Raw genomic sequence first — 23,013 nt, forward strand, 5'->3', positions numbered from 1 at the left:
CCAAATGCACAGTTACAAGATGAGGGATACGTGGCTCCACAACACTACAAGCAAGAAGGATCTTGGAATTGTTGTCGATCACAAGCTGAATATGAGCCAACAATGTGATGTGGCTGCAAAAAAGGCAAATGCTATGTTGGGCTGCATTAATAGAAGCATAGCTTCCAAATCCCGGGAAGTACTAGTTCTCCTCTACTCAGCACTGGTTAGGCCTCATGTGGAGTACTGTGTCCAGTTCTGGGTGCCACACTTTAAGAAGGATGCAGACAAACTGGAGATGGTTCAGAAGAGGGCAACAAAGATGATCAGGGGACTGGAAACAAAGCCCTATGAAGAGAGGCTGAAAGAACTGGGCATATTTAGCCTTGAGAAGAGAAGACTGAGGGAAGATATAATAGTGCTCTTCAGGCACTTGAAAGGTTGTCACAGAGAGGAAGGCCAGGATCTCTTCTCGATCATCCCAGAGTGCAGGACCCGGAATAATGGGCTCAAGTTACAGGAAGCCATATTCCGGCTGAACATCAGGAAAAACTTTCTGACTGTTAGAGAAATGTGACAATGGAACCAATGACCTAGGGAGGTAGTGGGCTCTCCCACACTGGAGGCATTCAAGATGAAGTTGGACAGCCATCTGTCAGGAATGCTTTGACTTAGATTCCTGCATTGAGCAGGGAGTTGGACTCAATGGTCTTATAGGCCCCTTCCATCCCTACTATTCTATGCTTCTGTGATTCTGTGTGAAATTCCATGAATTTGGCAGGGTGATGGCACAACAAAAGCCTCATCTGGAAGCATCCTAGGAAGGACAGAGTGAGAAAAAGGGAATAAACTACAATGATTTCCAGAGGGGAAACTATATTAGCCTGTTGCACCAAAGCAAACACAGAGTCTTGTGGCACCTTAAAGACTAACAAATGTATTCTGGCACAAGCCTTTGTGGACGCTATCCACTTCATCAGATGCATGAAGTGTTAATCTGAAATTGGCAGAAGGGTAGCCATGTTAGTCAGCTGCAGCAAAAACAACCTAATGTCTTGTGGGAAATGCCCAGCAATATTACCCCCACTCCAGCACACACACACCAAAAGGGTTTTCAAAAAAGTATCTCAAAAGGAAACTAAAATAGGGGCTCAGTGTTGAATAATTTGAAATTTAAAACAAACACATCAAACTGCCTTCTACAGTTGGCTTTGGAATATTTTGCAAGGATGCTATATTTCCCACCCACCCCCATCCCTAAATATTCAAGAGACTTTCAGGTGCACAATGAAGGATCTGCCTTACTGCAAATGTGTAGAAAGAGATAGGGGCCCAGTCCCGCCAAGGGTAAGCACTTTAGACTGCAACCCTTACCTGGGAATAAGCCCCATTGCACTCAATGGAGTTTACTTTTGAGTAGACATGTATAGGGGCTGCGGTGGCTTAGTAGTTAAGACGCTGAACTGCAGACTGGAAGGTCGGCAGGTCAGCAGTTCGAGACCCGAGTGCCGCGTGACGGAGTGAGCTCCCGTCTTCAGTCCCAGCTTCTGCCAACCTAGCAGTTCGAAAGCAAGAAATTGCAAGTAGATAAATAGGTACCGCCTCGGCGGGAAAGGTAACAGCGTTCCGTGCACCTCGGTGTTCAGTCATGCCGGCCACATGACCATGGAAGCGTCTTCGGACAGCGCTGGCTCTTCGGCTTAGAAACGGGGTGAGCACCGCACCCTAGAGTCGGACACGACTGGTTGGGGACACCTTTACCTTTACCTTAGACATGTATAGGATTCCACTGTTGAAGTCCTTCTATTTTCATGGGGAAATTATGCTTAATTTTTTCTATTTCAAATTAACAGGGCTTCAAAATGTTACCCTTGTCAGGATCATGCCTATATCCTTGCAGAATCATGCATAGTAATTCCAGATTTAGAATTCTTTTCCTTTTGTTGGCATCTCCTTTGCTTTTACTGGCAATGAAATGACTTGTGATGCAATCCTACACCCACCTACCTGGAAGCAAGCCCCACTGAAATGAATGGGACTTACTTCTGATTAGACATATATAGGGACGCATCTATATGGCACAGCTTTGACCCCACCCTGTCGCAACTGTGCAGCAATGTGGCTTTGAGTCAGCATGCCCTGTGATACACTTGCGATGAATTGTGTGCGTCCCTTACAGACTCACCGTGCCCCCCCGCATTTTACTGAAATGTGCAGCTGTGCAGCCCCGTGAGTGTGGGGGTGCGACACTTCAGTGACTGTTTTGTACCTGAGGGGCTCTGCTGTGTCTTTCTGTCCCTTTTTAGGTAAAAAGTGCGTGTTTTGTGCTCTTTCATTTCCGCACCATCAGTCTGTCAGTTCCCCAGTCCAAGACTCTGGCGATGGGTCACACTCACAAGCATGAGCGCTATGTGCCTAGCCATTGCTCTGAAATGGTGGCCAGAGCAATGTTGGTCCTTCCCCAAGAGTACTGAGTCCACAACCATTGCAAAGATACAAAGCTGCAAAACTGTGTGAAAGTGTAACTAAGTAGATGAAAACGCCCGTCTGTGCCTCTGTAACTGCTCAGCTGCAAAGAGATGGGGGGAGTAAAGGGGTGTCACAGAGTGACGCAGGCACTACGCACACCTACAACACGCCCACTGTAAAATGCGAAGTCAGTTTGGGGAAGGAACAGATGGCCTGCAACCGCGGGGGAACCCGCAGGAAACCCAAAAAATCGCAGTAAAACAACTCCATGGAATTCCACATTTTCCAGGCGAAAACCACAGATGGCTGCGAAGTCATGAGGGACCTCAACTCACACCTGCCCCAGAGTAAAAGCCTGGCATAGATGGGCCCTAAGATTGTTCTGTGAGGGAATGGTACACTGGGCCGAGACATACCCTCCTCCTGTACTTATAACATCTCTTTCTTTCTTTTTTCTTCTATACCTGTGTAAATGTCATGCACTGGTCCTGGCGATCGTCTGACAACACCATCTGAAGCATCATGTGGAGATGCAGGTGGCTGGAGAGGCTGGATTGTGAGACAGTCATTGAGAATGTCTTGGTCAAGTTCTGTACTGGAACGCAACTGAAATACAAGAACAGAAAAAGAGAAAACCATAACTGGAGAAAAGGCTAGCATAATGATAAGAGGTCGGTGGGTGAGAGCAGGAAACTGCATTAAAGGAATTCTCCTATTTAAAACACTAGGAAAAAAATTTAAATCCCCATGTTTGGAGCATAACAATTGCATTGGACCACCTTAAAGTGTTTGAAGCATTTAGAACAGAAAAATATAAGAAAACCCATGCTGGATCAGACCAAGAGTCCATCTAGTCCAGTATTCTGTGGCCAACCAGCTGTTGATGGGAACCCCACAAGCAGGACGTGGGTGCAATAGCACCCTCCCACCCCTGTCTCCCAGCAATTGGTATACATAGGCATACTGCCTTGATACTGGAGGTAGCACATAACCATCAGGACTAATAGCCATTGATAAACTTCTCCAGGAATTTGTCTAACCCCCTCTAAAAGCCATCCAAATTGGTGGCCATCAATACATCCTGTGGTAGCAAATTCCATAGTTTAACTATGCGTTGTGTGAAGAAGTACTTCCTTTTATATGACCCAAATCTCCCACCAATCAGCTTCATGGGATGACCCCAGGTTCTAGTATTACAAGAGAGGGAGAAAAATGTCTCCCTATCCACATTCTCCACACCATGCTTAATTTTGTAAACTACTATCTTGTCTCCCCTTACTCTCCTTTTTTCCAAGCTAAACAATCCCAGCTGTTATAACCTGCCCTCATAGGGGAGTTGCTCCAGCCCCTTGATCATTCTAGTTGCCCTTTTCTGTACTTTTCCCAGCTCTGTATCTTTCTTTAGGTGAGGTGATCAGAATGGTACACAGTATTCTAAATGTGGTTGCACCATAGATTTTTATAAAGTCAGTATGATATTGGCAGTTTTATTCTCAATTCCATTTCTAATATGCCTAAAATGGAGTTTGCCTTTTTTACAGCGGCTGCACACTGGGTTGACATTTTCATTGAGCTGTCCACCACAACCCCAAGATCTCTTTCTTGGTTGGTCACTGCTAGCTCAGATCCCATCAGGTTGTACTTGAAGTTGGGATTTTTTGCCCCAGGGTGCATCACGTTACACTTGCTTACACAGAATCGCATTTGCCATTTGGATGCCCATTCTCCCAGTTTGGAGAGATCCTTTTAAAACTCCTCACAATCCCTTTTTGTTTTAAGCACCCTAAATAATTTGATGTCATCAGCAAACTTGGCCCCTTCACTGCTCACTCCTAATTCCAGATCATTAATGAACAAGTTGAAAAGCATTGGTACAATACAGATTCTTGTGGGACCCCGCTATTTTCTTCCGTCCATTGGGAGAATTTACCATTTATTCCTACTCTCTCTTCTCTGATCTTTAACCTGTTACTGATTCACAAGAGGACCTCTCCTCTTATTCCATGACTGCTAAATTTGCTCAGGAGTATTTAGTGGGGGACACTGTCAAAAGCCCTTTGGAAGTCCAAGTAAACAATGTCTACTGGATCACCTCATCTGCATGTTCACTGACACTCTCAAATAACTCTGAAAGGTTAGTGAGACTAACTTACCTTTGCAGAAGCCATGTTGATTCTTTTTCAGCAGGGCTTGTCCTTTTATATGCTAATTTTAACTTTAATAATGCTTTCAACCAATTTACCTGGAACAGACATTAAGCTAACTGGCCTGTAATTTCCCAGATCCGCCTGGATCTAAGCGTGTACAGATTCCCCACTGTCTGTTCCAGTGGGGAATCCATGGGTGGGGGAGGCGATCCGTTCCTCCCCCACGGAATTCTTGGGAGCAGCTCTGCTCCACGAGGATTCCAGGGGAGGGGACTGGCTTGGGGGCCGCTTACCTTCCCTCTTGCCAGCCAGAGCTGTTTGCCTCCTCCCTGTCCCTGCCGATTGCCATGTCTTATCTTTAAAAAAAAAAAAAAAAAGGCGATTGGCAGGATATGCCCATAGACCTAGATGCAAATGGAGTCATGAATCTTGAGTCTAAGTCTATGTGTCCATAGACTTAGATGCAAGATTCATGACTCTATTTGCGTCAGGGACAGGGAGGAGGCGAACAGCTCTGGCTAGCAAGAAGCAGCCAAGTGCCATTCCACCTCCAGTCCCCCTGGAGCAGGGGTAAGTGGTCCCAATCCGCTGCAAATTCCTGAGGCCAGATTCCAAAGAATCTGGCCTCATTTGAATCTGCAGCGGATTTCTCTGACATCCCTACCTGGATCCCTTTTTAAAAATTGGTGTCACATTGGCCATCTTCTAGTCCTCTGGTACAGAGGCTGATCTTAGGAACATGTTGCATATTTTGGTTAGAAGATCAGCAATTTCATATTTGAGTTCTTTGAGAACTCTAGGATGTATACCATCTGGGCCCAGTGATTTATTTACTTTCACTTTGTCAATAAGGTTGAGAACTTCATCTTTTGTCACCACTATTTGCCTCAGTTCCTCAGACTCCCTTCCTGAAAACATCAGTTCAGGCACAGGTATTTGTTCTTTGTCTTCTGCAGTGAAAACCGATGAGAAGAAATAGTTCAGCTTCTCTGCAATCTCCTTGTCCTCCTTTAGTCCTCCTTTAACTCCTATTATCATCCAACGGCCCAACTGCCACTCTAGCTGGTTTCCTCCTTCTGATAAAGCAGGAATAAAGAATTCTTTATTGTTGGCCTTAATATTGTTAGCAATATGCTCTTCAAAATGCTTTTTTGCATCTCTTATTGCATCTCTTATTGTCTGCTTGCATCACCTTTGTGCAAACTTGTGCTCCCTTTTGATTTCCTCACTTGGGCAAGACTTAAATATTTCCACTTAAATATATATTAGATCTGATAGTACTGTGGTTACTGTTTCCAATTGGTTCAACATTTACATCTTATACTAGGATCAAATCCAGGGTCATCTCCCCTCTGGTCGGTTCCATGACCAACTGTTCTAGGGCACAGTCATTTAGGACACTGAGAAATTTAACCCCTTTATCGTGACTGGAATATGCATTTATCCAGTCAACATGGGGGTAATTGAAGTCATAGAACCATATAACAGTAGGGTTGGAAGGGGCCTATAAGACCATCGAGTCCAACCCCCTGCTCAATAAAGGAATCTAAGTCAAAACAACCCTGACAGATGGCTGCCCAGCCTCATCTTGAATGCCTCCAGTGTGGGAGAGCCCAACTCCATAGGTAATTGGTTCCATTGTCATATTGGTCTAACAGTACGGAAGTTTTTCCTGATGTTCAGCCGGAATCTGGCTTCCTGTAATTTGAGCCCATTATTCCAGGTCCTGCACTCTAGGATGATCGAGAAGAGATCCTGGCCTTCCTCTCTGTGACAACCTTTCAAGTACTTGAAGAGTGGTTGTCACCCATTACTGCAACACTTCCTTATTTGGAGGCCTCCTAGATTTCGTTTTCCATCTCAAGGTCACCCTGAGCATTCTGGTCTGGGGGATGATAGTATGCTCCTAGCAATAAATTAGTTTGGAGCCCAGTATTGTCACCCATTAAGCTTCTGTGGAAGAGTCTACCCCTTTTAGGTGTTCTAGTCTACTTGATACTATGCCCTCTTTGACGTACAGAGCAACGCCTCCCCCAGTATGCCCTTCCCTGTCCTTCCTGTAGAGTTTATATCCAGAGATGACCGTATCCCACTGGTTCTCTCCATTCCGCCATGTTTCTGTAATGCCCACTATGGGCATCTCTACACCAGCTTAAAATCCTGCATTTAAAATGAGGCTTCCTGCTTCCATTTTAAATGCAGTATCATGACTCCCATTTTCATCTGCTTCCTTTCCCCCCCTCTCCTCCCCCCTTCTCCCTGTATCTGAGTCTTCCATCATCTTTCATTGATCTTGCTCCTCTTCTTGCCGCTTTCCCTCTTTTTCACTGAGGGAACTCAAGTGGAACACAATGGGGTAATTTGATAGCTCATTATCTGCGATCTATTTAAAAATGGAACAAAGGGCATTTAGTGCAGGAGATGCCTTGGAGGTTCACAGCGTCATGTAAAGAGCCCGCAAACCTCCATGAAGGAACAATCTCAATTGCAGGATAAAAGCTCTGTGTGAAGAAAGCCTATGTCTAGCTTCTCCTTTAAAACCAGGCACTCCAACTCTCCCATTTTGGCTCAGAGGCTTCTAGCATTTGCATAGAAACACCTATATATGGTGTCCCTCCCCAGATGTCTCTGGTGTGTGCATCTTTTGCTATAGCACTTAGGATTCTTTGACGGGCTATCATGTTCTACCATATACTCATGGCTTATTTCCTCCCCTTCTACATTTGGGCAATCCAAAACATTTTAATCTTCATCCCCTTGGGATGATTTAACCTGAACTGGATGCTTCCTAGCTCCTGTTGGCTTTCCCCCAGGGTTTAGTTTAAAAGCTGCTCTGCCATCTTTTTTATGTTTAGCTCCAGCAGTCTGGTTCCATTTTGCTTCAAGTGGAGTCCGTCCCTCTTGTACAGGTCTAGCTTGTCCCAAGATGTTCCCCAATGCCTAACAAATTCCTCTCTGCACCACCATATCATCCACGCATTTAGACTCCTCAGCTTCATACACATTAGGTAGTAATTCTTACAACAAGCCTGTAAGGTCAGTCGGTCTTGTATCCAGATTGCAGATAAGGGACTGAAGCAGAGAGAAAGAGGCTTGCCTACAACCATCACAACAGTTCTCGAAGGAGGTGTGATATTATGAACTGGGGACTTCCTAGCTCAGTCTCTTAGCCACTATGCTACACTTGGAGTCTTTCCTAACGCTTCATTTAATAAAATACTGTGAGGTGCTATATAATAATCAGTAGGAATTCCGTTCCTCATTAGTAAGACATGAAGAAAATACATCTGGGAGAGACTGAGCTAAAGTGGTTGGGACAGACAGAGCTATAGGTGTCATCCAACATTATAATGATTAACTGGAAATTCTAGAAATACTAGTGAAAAACTTCTGTTTAACTGTAGTGTAGCTGAAGCTTTGGACCAGTATGACTTTGTTAACCACAGTGTAGATCCTGAATGAAAGCTTTCCTAGGAAGCAGCTTGTCAAACTCCTGGGCCCCATCTATATGGCACCGCTTTGACCCTCCACCCCATCGCAACTGCACAGCAATGTGGCTTCAAATCACCATGCCCTGCGATACACTCGTGATGTACTGCGTGCTTCCCTAACAGACTCACTGTGCCCTTTTTTTTTGCTATTATACTGAAATGTGCAGCTGTGCAGTCCCGTGAGTGTGGAGATGCGACACTTCAGTGGCTGTTTTGTACCTGAGGGGCTCTGCTGTGTCTTTCTGACACTTTTTAGGTAAACATTGGGTGTTTTGTGCTCTTTCATTTCCGCACCATCAGTTTGTCAGTTCCCCAGCCTGAGACTCTTGCGATGGTTCGCGCTCACAAGCCGAAATGGTGGCCGGAGCGATGTTGGTCCTTCCCCAAGACCCCCCCACCCAGCCCTTGGGTACTGAGTCCAAAAGCAACTGTTGCGAAGATACAAAGCTGCAAATATGTGCAAAAGTGTGATTAAATAAGAAAACGCCCCTCTGTGCCTCTGTAACTGCGCAGCTGAGAAGGGATGCGGGGAGTAAAGGGGCATCACAGAGTGACGCAGGCACTATGCATTCCTACAACACGCCCACTGCAAAATGCGAAGTCAGTTCGGGGAAGGGACGAAGGCTCACAAGCGTGGGGAAACCTGTAGCAAACAAAAAACATCACAGCAAAACGACTCCTTGGAATTCCTCATTTTCTGGGCGAAAACCACGGATGGCTGCAAAGTCGCGACTGTGTTATCTATCATGAGGGACCTCAACTCGCACCTGCCCCAGAGTAAAAGCTGGATGTAGATGGGCCCCGGGTGTTATGCTCTGAATCAGAATGTGGGAATCATCTGTACTTTGTGAGTAAACACATAGCATGATAAGTTTTGCATACAAAACATGCTTTCCTTTGTGTGGCTTCAGCACTTCCCCACATCTTCTGCGAATGGTGCAAGCTGTACACAGCTGTTGTGTGAGACATGTGGGCTACAGAAGAGTGAACAATCTTAAGACTAATACAACTTTCTGTATCGACTTTTGCTGAGGCTGCTTCCATTGGGAGGGTTTTGTAGGTGACTGGTATGCAGAATAAACACCGATGTCATCTGCACTCCAGCCCATATGGGAATGTTAAGCTCCAGATGCTGCTTGTGCAGACAGACGTACCCTACCCCCGTGTCCAGTTTGCCTGGCTGTGGGGGGCGCGTTGCAGGTGAGCAGACATGGCAAGCTGCCATTGGCGGAACCCCGTGGCGCCACTGGGAAAGGGAGGGGCCAGAGAGGCTTTTTACACTCTGCGCCCCTCCCAACAGCCTCTCACTCGTGTGGCTGGCTGAGGAGTGGTCAGCACATGCTCTCCAGCCCTGAAGAGGAGAGGCGAAGGCATCAATGGCCTGATCAGAGGCGGCAAGGCCTTCGCGGTGCATCCTTTGTCAGGCCCGAGGAGTGGCCTATGTTTCTGTTGTGGCTGCGGCAGAAGATAGGAGCTGGTGATGGTGGCTTTGGAAGCTTCTCCCTTGTGGAGGTGGCTGTTCGTCACGTGCCACCAGCAGCTGGAGGGCTGGCCATTTTAGCAGCATGTCCCCTCTTCGGCCAGGATCGGCCTGGGTTCCTGTTACGGCAGCGGCGGCGGCATGCCACGATCGATGGCACCAGCGGTGGCAGTTTTCGGGAGCCGGCAGGCAGCCATTCCTTTAGACAGGAGCAACAGCTCCATCATGTGCTGCTGGCGGTCAATTGGGCTCCTGTCTGTGGAGGCAGCCCCGTTGTTGCTGTGCTGGGATTGGCCGCAGTGAACAGGAGCCTGCAACAGCAGCTGTCAGGGTTGGATCGGAGCCCATAGAGCCCCAAAGCAGTTCTGATTCTGAGGAAGAGATAGAAACTGTGGGAGAGGAACCCGTGCGCTGTTCAGAGGCGCCGCCAGAGGGAGAGTCCCTCCCTGCTCACATTCCTGAGACTGGTAGTGACCCTGGCAGGGAGGGGGAGGGACAACTGGAGCTTTGGGACGCTAGGTGCTGGAGCAGGGACAAGCAGGAGATGGAGGGCGCCAAGAGGAGGCGCTCAGCCCGCTTGGCGTGACGTCAACAGCTGCGCCCCGATGCCCCACGGGAAAGGGGTGGACTTTCGCCTCCTAGCCCTGAAGTTCAGAGGCTTCCCGCCTTTACCCTCCAAACAGAGATCAATTGATTCACTAAGTCTAGAAACCCCTAGTAGGCAGCTCTCTTACGTTTCCCTCATTAGGCTCATGCAATTAGCATCTGTAAGCATCATTAGGTTGAATGGAAATGAAGCCTTGGAAAAGAGCCCTATCGTCTGCATGTTGACTCTGGCTACTTGAGGATTTCAGAAGGCAGCAAAGGCGCTCCTGACAGCAGCATCACCAGCTGCCCCCTTGTCAGGAGCGACTGCTCCTTTCACCCACCCTGCAGCTGATGGGCTGTCCGCTTTAAACAGCGGCTCCAATTTGGCTCTCTTCCAAGAGTTGCAGCGGACACGGTCTTGTCCCTGGCGAGGACAATGGGTCTTCTGGGCCATTTGGCCCAAGGTTTGGGTTGCATGGGCCCCAGGGAGATGGGGGAGGAGGTAATCCCAGTTGGGGGTCCCTCCAGGTGGTCTCACCCCTGTGACTCTTCCCAAGGGGATGGGTGGAGGTAGACTGTCTGCTTCTGGGGCTTGAGACACCCCTTTCCTCCTTAGCATCCTGTGGAAGGCCCCCCCCTTGCTCAAGTTTCAGACTGGGGCCTTTGAGCACCTCATAGAGCCCCTGTTTTGTTAAGGAAGGTCTGAGGCTCGATCCCCAGCTTCCCCGGGTAGGGCATGGTGAGAATCTTGCCTGACACCCTGGTAGAGCCGTTGCCAACCCCTGTGTGGGGAGATCGGTAGTTCTGTGGGTTTGGGGTTCTCTTGTTTTCACACCTCCCAGGCAGCTTAGAGTGCCAGTGGTTAAAGTGGGCAGTTGGGCAGTGGTTAAAGTGCTGTACTGGGACTTGGAGATATGGGTTCTAAGTTCCCACCCAGCCCTGAAGCTCACTGGGTGACTTTGAGCCAATCCCTGGCCCTCTGCCTAACCTACCTCACCGGGTTGTTGTAAGGATTGTTCCACATTCATTTGGCAGGGCCTTTAACGCAGGGCTTTAACATTTGTTCTAAGGGCATGGTCTGGAGGAACAGGAGAAGCTAAGCAGGGTTGGGCCTGGTCTGTAATTGTATGGGTGACCTGAGTCCCATGCACATATGTAAGTATAGAATTATTTTCCGTGTGGATTTGAAGTGGGTTTCAGGTCTCAAGCCTGTACCGAGACACCCCCCTTTCCTTTTATTTGTGTATTTCATTACCTTTGTAATGAAATACACAACCCATAGGTAGGTTGTCCTATGTGGGCCACGTCCCCCATTGTTGTATAGGATGTCCCACAAGAAAGGGCAAGCAGGGGAAGGGCAATGCACCTTCCCACTTGCCATCAGGCATTGGAGGAGGCATGATCCTTCCTCTGAAGATGAGGCCCAGCCGGTCTTACCTTAAACTGGGCTAGATTGAAGGCGGTGGAAAAAGACTAAAGGATGGTACTAGCCCCCTTTGTCCGTTTCAAATGTGGTGGGGGCTCTGGGCCCAAAACAAACTTCGAGACAGACCCAGAGTAGCTTATTATTTTTTGTTGCAGCACGCTTGGTCGTGATCAAAGCTTCCTCCAGCACGGCTCCACCGCAGGTTATGGGCCTGTTCCTTCTGCCGCTCTCGAAGGATCAAGTCATCTGGTGTCATTAGCACGTCCGGTTGCCATCAAGCACCCTCCAGCTCAGCTCCTATTCCAAGTCTGAGATCTAAAGCTCTCAAAGGACCAAGCCATGCTGTATCCTTTGCTATAGCGTGTGGTTTAGTGACACCTGAGCTGGCTTGCAGCCCTCTGTGCCAATAATTACAGACTCAGGGCACTTTGGCATTATTAAATCTTTTATAGTTTTATTCCACTTAGTGCTGGGTTAACTTTAGTGTTAGTATCACAGGATTAACCCCCTCCCCTATGCCTACCCTCCCCTGGTGTCTGCAGTGGCAGAACCATTCCAGGCTATTTATACCTTCTCCACAGTAAATCCGGATTTAGGTGCAAAGGGTCTTGTGCTTGCGTGACCTGTGCTTACTTGTACACATTACTTGGGGCTGGGGTTTAGATGGGGTGTATGTGCCCTCACCCATTTGTACCATCCCATTCAACCTTAAGGAGGGAGGTCCTGATTGCTATGGCCTGTAAAGACAGAAGGAGTTTCAAAGGGGGAGTGGGTAGATGTTCTCTTCCCCCATCTGGTGTATGGAAATAGTGGAACAAGGCCACATAGAGTGTTCATAAACCAGGACAGGAAGGCTTGCACAGTAACAGCCCTATCCAAAAGGGCCCTTCCCAGTTTGAACCGAGCCCCTCATATGGCTTTGTAGTGGTTCCGTGGCAGGAGAATACAGTGTACATTGTAATTTGCATTTTAGAAAGGTTCTGGGTTTCATGCCAGGGCTAGTGTCAGGCCTACATTTCTCTGAAATCAGAGATTTATCTACAGTAGGTACATTTGGTTAAATATATATTTAAAGATACAGCTTGCAGGTTGTTAAGTCTGTATGTGGCCTTGTTTATTCTTACTCTGTGAGCACCTTCAGAGTGATAGTGCCTACAGGATGCCTTTGGGGCGAGGCAGGTTGACTTATACAGGTGCTCTCGTGATGTCACACTTCATGCCCTTTATGGAGTGAAGGAGTCCTTATTTCACTGGCATAGCTTCTGTCCGGTGCTGGCCTTTGGTGAAGGTTGTATTACCACAAATGGGGTTAGGCTCCCACACCATTGAGTTTGCCGCCACCCCTCCACACACACACACACACACACACACCCGGAAGAGGATTTTGGTTGGATTTCAATTTTTGAAGATTACCAGTGTTTCTTTTTCAGGAACATGAGTTCATCTTCAAGGTTGAGTTGCAGATGTGCTATGACGCCTCTAGTGGGCTGGGTTTTAGGGTTAATTATAAGGATCATCGGGGGTGTAGCACCACGCCCAAGGGTTGGCCCTCTGATATCTCAAGATGCTGTTATTCAAACTTCTCTTATACTTGGCATCACTTGTGCACGCCAATTCAAGGCTTAATGTCCATTCTTAAATTCCTTGTGTGTGAAGAGCAGGCCTCCGTTCTTGTAATTAAAACACAGTCCTCCCGCGATCCAAATGTTATGGATCGGGTAGTAGTATTGAATTTGCACCGCCCCCTGCGTAATATCTGATTTCTCATGAGGCATATAAATGTCAGGACAGGAGGCGGGAGTGTGACTAAGCATTAGGCTTGTCACTCCCAGCGGCTGCTAGGATGCAGGCTTCTGTGGTCGACATGCCATCTAGGGCAGGGCCAGGACATCACCTGCAACTGCGGACTCCAGGCATCCCCTTTCCCCAGATATCCTTTATGACTCCAGAGATTGTGGCCATTAACTAGCACCTCTACCTCCGAAGCGTCATTGTTGTATGTGACCACCTTAACAGTGGGGCCCTCAGAATCTCCAAGCTGGTCTGGGATCCAGATGTGTTCCAACTGATTGGGCCCTGGGATACCTGACGCCCAAGTGCAGTATGATATTGTCCGGATTTGGTTCAGGAAACTTAAAACTGACTAATTAGCTAGGGGCCTTCTCCCTACGCTGATAGAGGAATTATGTCCTGTCAGGGCATTAGCTGCTTCCTGCATCTATAGGGGTTGGTAGATAGCCCAGTCTTTTTCCTCAGATGGGTTCCCCCTCCACATTTAATTATATCAATTCTGGACTGTTATTAAGCTGGCATTGAGTACTCTCGGTCTAAGAAATCCAATTTAGGACACATTCTTTCAGCATTGGGGCTGCTCCTACAGCCGTGTCTTCGGGTTCTGGCACCGGATCAAGTGAAGGTGGTGGGCAGGTGGCACTCCAAGGCCTTCAGGACTTACGTGTGGGTTTTTCCTTGATGCCAAGGAATTGCCTCTCCTTTTCTATTACTTACTGTTCTCCTTTATCTCCTTTAGATCGATGGAATGGATGTGAACCTGTGCATGCGCTCTTGTGGTCACAGCATGGTGTTCGGGGATGGTCGGAGGCCTTAGGTCAAGCTGTGGATCTCAGCTCGGACTGTCCCAGTGTGCCCGTGTTCGGGGGCTAAAAGATATGACGCCGGAAGATGAGCCCCTCAGGTCAGAAGGTGTCCAATATACTACTGGGGAAGAGCACAGGGAATTTCCAAGTAGTGCCAGAAAGAGTGAAGCGGCTGGGCCACAGCCAAAAGGACACTCAGCTGGGGATGTGTCTGGTGGTGAAAAGAAAGTCCGATGCTGTAAAGAACAATATTGTTTAGGAACCTGGAATGTAAGATCAATGAATCAAGCTAAGCTGGAAGTGGTCAAACATGAGATGGCAAGATTGAACATCGACATCTTGGGCATCAGTGAACTAAAATGGACAGGCATGGGCGAATTTAATTCAGGTGACCATTATATCTACTACAGTGGGCAAGAATCCCTTAGAAGAAATGGAGTAGCACTCGTAGTCAACAAAAGGGTGGGAAAAGCAGTAGTGGGGTACAATCTCAAAAACGATAGAATGATCTCAGTACGAATCCAAGGCAAACCATCCAACATCACAGTAATTCAAGTCTATGCCCCAACCACTGAGGCTGAAGAAGCTGAGGTTGATCGGTTCTAGGAAGACCTACAACACCTTCTAGAACTAACACCAAAAAAAGATGTCCCTCTTCATCATAGGGGATTGGAATGCTAAAGTAGGAAGTCAAGAAATAACCGGGATAACAGGCAAGCATGGCCTTGGTGTACAAAATGAAGCAGGACAAAGGCTAATACAGTTTTGCCAAGAGAACACACTGATCATAGCAAACACTCTTTTCCAACAGCACAAGAGGCGACTCTACACATGGACATCCCCAGATGGTCAATATCGAAATCAGATTGATATGTACTTTGCAGCCAAAGATGGAGAAGCTCTATACAGTCAGTAAAAACAAGATCTGGAGCTGACTGTGGCTCATATCATGAGCTTTTTATTGCAAAATTTCAGCTTAAATTGAAGAACGTAGGGAAAACCACTAAACTATTCAGGTATGACCTAAATCATATCCCTTATGAATATACAGTGGAGGTGACGAATAGATTTAAGACCTGATAGACAGAGTGCCTGAGGAACTATGGACGGAGGTCCGTAACATTGTTCAGGAGGCAGCAACTAAATCCATCCCAAAGAAAAAGAAATGCAAGAAAGCAAAGTGGCTGTCTGATGAGGCTTTATAAGTAGCTGAGGAAAGAAGGGAAGAGAAAAGCAAGGGAGAAAGGGGAAGATATATCCAACTGCATGCAGAGTTCCAGAGAATAGCAAGGAGAGACAAGAAGGCCTTCTTAAATGAACAATACAAAGAAATCGAGGAAAACAATAGAATGGGAAAGACTAGAGATGCTGTCACGCCATCCCTCAGGCTGGGTATGTTTTCACCCATAAAACTGCCAGCTAGCTGCTGGTACAATCAGTGCCCATCCTAGGTTTCCCCTTTGCAGATATTTCAATAAATGTGGCCCCATTTTTAATCCAATCACTTGTGTCTGTCTCTTTATTACCCCATCTCCACTTGCAAATGCCCTACCCCCACATCCGGCTTGCCTGGCTGCAGGGGGGGGCCTTGCGGGCAGGTGGGGTGAGCAGACGTGGCAGGCCGCCATTGGCGGAAACCCGTGGCACCACTGGGAAAGAAAGGGGCCGGAGAGGCTTTTTACAATCCACACCCCTCCCAACAGCCTTTTGCTCACATAGCTCCCGCCCTCTCTTAAGTAGTGTGGGTGCCAACCAGTTGCCCTTTGGGGGCCAAGTAGGAATTTTTGGCTCACAGTCCTATTGGCTTGAGCTGTGCATCTTTTTGCCTACCTCACACTGTTAATGAGGTTGGGTGTGTCCTTTAGGTAGATTTGGTCTAATTCTTGCTCAGTCTAGGTCACACATTACAGATGGCGGCTAAGAGGGGCAAAGGAGAATGAGCTTAGGGATGGTGAGCATTCAGAAGCACCTTATGGTGACAGGTGAGGCCTGAGGCCTCCCGAATGGGTTTTACAGCTTGGCAGGGGGGATAAGGGTTGCCTGGGAGACCGACTCACCTCACTCCCCCAGGAGCTTTGCGGCCCGGGAGGGGGTGACAGGGGAAGGTCTACCTCCCCCATAAGGGGCAGTCCGGAGGGGCAGCGATGCTGTCACACCACCCCTCAGGCTGGGTATGTTTTTGCCCATAAAACTGCCAGCTAGCCACTAGTACAGTCAGTGCCCGTTCTAGGTTTCCCCTTTGCAGATATTTCAATAAATGTGGCCCCATTTTTCATCCAAGTACTTGTGTCTGTCTCTTTATTACTCCGTCTCCGCTCACAATAGACAGAGCAATGTTGTTGGCACAGCGACTATTGTGCCAAAATAGCAACAGTAGTTCCAAAGTCTTGCATGAGTTGGCATTTCCCTCTTGGAGGAACTTTCCCTCTTATATTCAGTTTGGCAGCACCACTATGGCTGGAAGAGATACTTGGAAGTATTTTGTGGGCAAAGAGAGAAAGCATAGATATACTGGATGTGACTGAAGCAACCAACACTTATATAACAGAAAATTTCAATTGCAAGCTCATTTCATCTATTTTTATCTTTTATCAGTACGTGCAGTTTTTAAATGATACATTTTCTCTAAGAAAAAATAAGTATATACAGCAGGTGCTTATTATGGTTCATACTATGTTATTCAAAGTCTCCTTTCAGCACTAAAAATAATGAAGGCTAATTAACGGCCAGTGAAGCCAGGTCCCAAACACAGGGGTACACTTTACCAGGGCCCAGAGATCTAGACCCCCCAGCCCAGACGACAACTCCATTACCATGAGAGGAAAACCTGAGGCTAAATAAATGGTAGATCATGCTTGAGGATATTTATGAGATAATATTTCCCTTTATCTACATATCTATCATCCGACTCTTGTAGGGGTGTATGGATCCCCTACCTTTCCGGTCGGGGGGGTCCACGGGGGGGAAGCGATCCGTCCTTCCCCTCCGGAATCCATCCAGGCCGGCTCCGCTCCACAGGGATCCTGTGGGGCTGGCCACAGGGTACGCGTTGCTGGCGATATGGCCAGCCGCCATTGCCGTGCCATATCGCTTCGCTGGGCTAACTAACTCGACGCAAATGGCATCCACTATGCCATTTGTGGCTGTAAAGCTGTTAGGTTAACCTAAATGCAGCCATTTACGGATGAAGAGACACAGAGGGCACAATCTAATGGGGATAGTTGGCCGCCTCTGAACTTGGAGGCGACTGACTATCCAATGCTGGGTGAGCAGTGCACAGAGGGGATCTTCTCCTCCATGCTTCGGCTGCCCTGCATTAGCAACTAGATGGCCAATTTCGGCTGGCTGGCTGGAGTGGATCGGGGCTGAGGGTGGGGGAAGCCAGATGGCACATAAAAAGCATCATAATGACACTTCCGCTGTCACCTCCCCTCCCCAGGAACATCCCCCTTTCCCCTGCTCTGCACTGCTCTTCCGAGCGTGGAGCCGGGGACGAAATGCGCCACCTACGAGGCGGTGTGGGAGGGGGAGGGGAGGCGGTTTTCTGGGAACTGATCTTGGAGCACTGACTCTGAGGTCGGTTCCCATAAACCAACAAATCCTATGGCCTGCTAGCCGCTGTCTAGCAGCCATAGGATTGCGCTCTAAGTGGGCTCTAGGTCATGCTGATCCTTGTCAGGGTCTAGACAGTGCCTTTGCCTGGTTTCTGAAGTAGCCAGTGTCTCATCATGTACCGCCACCAGAACATCCTTGGTACTTTGAGAGAGAATTGGTGGACCTGATAATCACTTTCTCATCTGAGTCAACACATGGCCATCTGGAGTTGGGTAGGACAGTGATCCTATATTTTGAGTTATGGTGGCAGGAATCCACATGGTACCAGGGCCGTAGTTTCTGATATACACAGGGTAATGTGGCACAAAAGCACAAGCAGGTCTTTGGACTCCATTGAAACACTGCCCCTCCTGATTCTCTTGGTTGGTCCTCACTCAGGCCAAGGTGCTACGATCAAGCAGAGTTGTTAGCTGCCTGTTCATTACCAGCTCAGCAGGGCACCTTCTGGTTGTAGTACATGGTGTGATGTGTTGTGTCAACAGAAAACTTGCAAGGCGATGGTTCCAGCCACCCTTAACAATCTGCTTTAATGCATCCTTCATTGTCCTGGCCATCTGCTCAGCCTGGCCATTCGTTGCTGGATAAATACGGCCTGAATTGACATGCTGGATCAGGCCATTATCAAGGAATGTGTGGAATTCCACAGATGTAAAGTGGGGCCCATTGTCTTAGACAACATCTGGCAGTCTCTGTGTTGTGAAAAGTCTACATAAGCACTTGATATAGGCTGACCATATGTACCATTTTAAATGGGACAGTACCAGTTTTTTCATATTTCCCAACCGTCCCGTCATTTTAATATAAATGTCAATTTTGTCCCGTTTTTAATTTTTTGTAAAAACAACAACACGTTTATCATAAGGCTCTATGCTAATCAATGCATGCAGTAAAACTACTAGTGGGATGAAAGAGGAAGTTCCATTTACGTTATCCAGTCAGGGCCAGACTTCTTGAGCTAGCGATGATCAGACGTCACCCCCTGGCTTGTCTGCAGTGGCGGGGAATTCAAGAGGTGGTCGCTAAGCCCCATTCCACGTGTGGGAGCCAGGAGGGTGAGCCTTACTGTTATTTCTACCATCATTCCACCCATAGAGATGCTTTCTGCCCTATATTCAGTTTGATTCGGACTTTTCAGACTCATATTTCGGTTCAACAGGCTGTTAGATATTTTTTTATTACAGCGGAACTCTCTGGTGGGACATTACATAACCCCGTCCCGTTTTTGTCTCAAGGAAATATGGTCAGCCTAACTTGATAACAACTCAAGATGTCATTGGTGAAACAAGAACCACTAACCATTTGGAATATGAGTCAGCCAGAATGTCTGCCCCTAAATGGGGCCAACAAAGTCAATACAAAGCTGCAACCATGGAATTTTTGTTGATTCCCATTGTTGCACTTGGGCGTGTGACGGGACCAGTCTTGAAGCCTGACATTTGAAACCTCTTGAAGCATCCTTTGATCTTGCTGTGCACCTTGGGCCACCATACATAGCTATGGCCAAGGGCCTACATTCACACTATATCAGGGTGCCCAACATGTAGAGCCTCCAACACCTGATGCCTCAAAACTGTGGAAATTATTACTCTTTTGCTCCACAGGGAGCACCCCTTGGGCATGGATAGTTCATGTTGTTTGGATACAAATGGCCTGGATTTCTCCTCAAGCTTCCCTGATGGCCATCCCCTCCACACCCAGTGGAGACCAGAGGCAAGAACTGGGCCCCTGAATGATGCTGCAGCAATATCTGTCGCATGGAGGAGAGGCTCTGGTCATGACTCCAACAGCAGGACCTCTAGAGGAGGTGATGCATTGACCTCAGCAGATGGGAGAAGGAGGTGGCTCAGAGCATCAGCATGGACAATATTCTTGCCGGATACTGCAGGAAATGAAATCAAGAAAACTGCCCACTGCAGCATATGTGGAGCCAATAGCTGGTTTCACACAACACACTGACCCATGATAGCTTATTTTCTGGGTTAGCGTGTTGTCTGTGGGATGTCCCCCCCCCCCCGGTGGATTATTTTGCCCAAATAACCCACCCTGAGAACCCACAGTTTGCAGCAAGTGTTGTTTTACCTATGGTGTGTTGTCCGTCACACCAGTGTGGGTTATGGAGATTGCCTACAGAGCTGCTTGGCAAGAGTGGCCAAAATGCTGCAGCCACTCTGTTCCACTCAAATGATCTCTACTCCTGCTGCAAAGGAAGTTGGGATACCTGCCTGGCTGGGTGGGAGGACTACAGGAAGAGGAGGGGCAAGGGGGGTGAAATAAACTACCCTGTGTAGCTTGTTTGCCTGATTGTCTGACGGGAGCACAGTAGGTTGTTTGCATAACCACCTACCCAGCATAGCTTGCCACTCACCATGGGTTAGCATGATGTGTGAACTCAGCCAATATTTGGGGTGTCTGCTGGTTGGAGGCAAACAGCCCCAGCAAAGGCTTGTGATCAGTAGCAATAATGAATGGCTGACCACAGACATAGTCGTGGAAGTTCTAAACGCTAGCTACAACAGCCAGGGCCTCCTTATCAGTCTGTTGGCGATATCGATCTGGAGTAGAAAGCAATGGGAACCTCACAAGTTGGTGGCCCAGGTCAGCTCCAGTACCATAATTTGTCGTAAACCTGAGTTGTGGTCATTACATATGGAACCCATGGAAATGGGAGGGTTTGAGGTGCCCTTGCCATCCTCACCTGCAGAGACACACTGTGCTAGGGAAGCTTGTCTGGATCTCAGAGCCCTGCAGCACCTACTCTGATTGGGGAACTGTTTTGCTGAATCCTATTGTCAAGAACTCCATTTTCTTTTTGTGTCCTAGCTGTTTGTAACTTTCCATTTCACAAGGCCAAAGCTGCACATAGCGGTAAACCACTGGTGTGTATGATATCTCAGGATGACTCTAGTCCCAAGGTCAGAACAGGGCCTAGTTAATTGGGCTGTGTGATCTCAGCTGCATTCCTGTGGGAACTCTCAGCCTTGGGAAAACTGTTTCAGCCAGCCTGTGATTGGCTAACAGGGATCACCTTAGACCAGCAGGGGCTTGAGCATATAATCAGGGGGGTTGCAGCTGCTTATTGTCTTTGTCTTCGCTTTGCCTTTACTTTGGACTCCAAGTACTTCTGTTTGGGCCCTATCCTATTTGATAAACTGTACCTAGGTACATATGGACAGGAGTCCCCTGGACTGCAAGGAGGTCAAATCAGTCCATCCTAAAGGAAATCAACCCTGAGTGCTCATTGGAAGGACAGATAATGAAGCTGAAGCTCCAATATTTTGGCCACCTAATGCGAAGAGAAAACTCCCTGGAAAAGACCCTGATGCTGGGAAAGACTGAAGGCAAAAGGAGAAGGGGACGGCAGAGGATGAGATGGCTAGATAGCATCACGGATGCAATGAATATGAACTTGAGCACGCTCCAGGAGACAGCGCAGGACAGGAAGGCCTGGCGTGCTATGGTCCATGGGGTCACGAAGAGTCGGATACGACTGAACGACTGAACAACAACAATTGTTTCCAAATGTTCTCTGGATCTTGTGAGTCTTTTATTCCCCCTTTCCCAATAAACTTACTACTCTTATAGCTGGTTGTCTGTGTGCTTCATTCTAAATTGCCCCAGTACTAAATCCAGAGTCTTCCTATTGGATAATTCTGTTTAAGGTTTCTGGCCTAAGCCTTAGAAATAGGGGGTGCTAATTTGGCCCCCTATTTCATAAGCCTTAGGTGTATCCTGTAAGGTCTGAGAGTCCCCTGGCTGAGTTGGACATAAGGGGTGGTGGCAATCTACCTTGCTGGGTTGGTGTTCAGTCTGAGCAAACTTTTGACCCTGCCTACACTGCTGGGAGCTAGGGCAGCACTCTTCCTCCCTTCACACTTACGAATATCCGATAGTTACAGATCAGGACTGTTAACCTGCTAGAATGGCCTTGAGTGTCTCCTCAGTGCCCCCTTTACAATACTTGAATTAGAAGAAGCCATAGAGAGTCTGAAGCGAGACAGAGCTGTGGGCATAGATGATTTAAGGGCGAAACAGATTAAACAGTTTGGACCTAATACCTTGGAGTGGCTCCGGCAAATGATGAACACCTGTATTAGTGAACTTAAGATTCCAAGGCTTTGGAGACAGGCTAGAGTGGTAGCCTTGTTGAAGCCAGGAAAGGAACCAACTGATCCAAAGAACTATCGACCAGTATCACTCCTCTGTCATCTTTCCCAGTTGTTGGAGTGAATGATTCTTAATCCAGTGGCACAGACTCTTGATGTAAAGATCATGAATGAGCAAGCTGGTTTTAGACCAGGAAGGTCATGTTGTGGACAAATACTTAATCTCACACAGCACATAGAGGATGGTTATGAAAGAAAACTAATTACTGGAGTGGTGTTCACTGATCTTACTGCAGCATATGATATGGTCAATCATAGAAAATTGCTGCGCAAGATAGACAACTTTACTGGAGACCATAAACTCACCAGGCTTATAGGGAGTTTCCTTCAAAATAGAAGGTTTTATGTGACTCTGAATGGTAAGAACAGTAGACGGAGGAAGCAAAAGAATGGATTACCACAAGGCAGCGTACTCTCTCTGATTTTATGTAATATATATACTAACGACCAACCCACCCCGGCCAATATGCAAATGTTCATATATGCGGATGACACAGCAGTGGCCGTACAAGAACTGAGTTTCAATGAGTGTGCTGTAAAATTATCATGGGCTCTAGAAGAACTGGAGCGGTGTTATGATAATAAACACTTAAAACCAAATCCACGTAAAACTCAAGTATGTGCCTTTCATCTTCGTAATTGAGATGTAGGAGTTGAACTGGATAATAAGTGGAGAGGGAATAGATTACAACATTGCCCAACACCTAAATATTTGGGTGTTAGGTTGGACAGAACACTTTCTTTAAGCAACATTGCCTGAATACCAAGGCTAAAGTATGTGCTAGGAATAACATTATCTGATGATTGACAAACTATACATGGGGAGCCCAGCCAGCTATGTTACGAGCATCAGTTATAGCCTTGAGTGTCTCTACCGCTGAATATGTGGCACCAGTATGGAACGTATCAGCACATGCGAAGCAAGTAGATATTGCTGTGAATGAGGCAATGCGCATAGTGACGGGATGCCTCAAACCGACGCCCGTTAATAAACTATATTGTCTTGTTGGCATTGCCCCACCTAAGATTAGAAGGGAAGTAGAAGCAGATACCGAAAG

General features: G+C 47.4%; 1 protein-coding gene across 3 annotated transcripts in view; it reads right to left on the minus strand.

Annotated features, from left to right (window-relative positions):
• Window positions 1–23,013, minus strand: part of GLIS3 (GLIS family zinc finger 3) — a 231,346-nt gene that overhangs the window by 56,703 nt on the left and 151,630 nt on the right. For 2 of the 3 annotated variants that reach the window (XM_084834415.1, XM_084834418.1), the window contains one exon: window positions 2,913–3,054. In XM_084834415.1, the coding sequence (XP_084690541.1) occupies window positions 2,913–3,054 (142 nt within the window). Of the gene's footprint in view, window positions 1–2,912; window positions 3,055–9,109; window positions 9,124–19,346; window positions 19,356–23,013 lie in introns of all 3 variants that reach the window. The other variant, XM_084834416.1, reaches the window with a different exon arrangement.

The sequence above is a fragment of the Heloderma suspectum genome, chromosome 2 (genome assembly GCF_057233095.1).
Source record: "Heloderma suspectum isolate Gila_16-S chromosome 2, 16-S_ref, whole genome shotgun sequence".
NCBI classification, from domain to species: Eukaryota; Metazoa; Chordata; class Lepidosauria; order Squamata; family Helodermatidae; genus Heloderma; species Heloderma suspectum.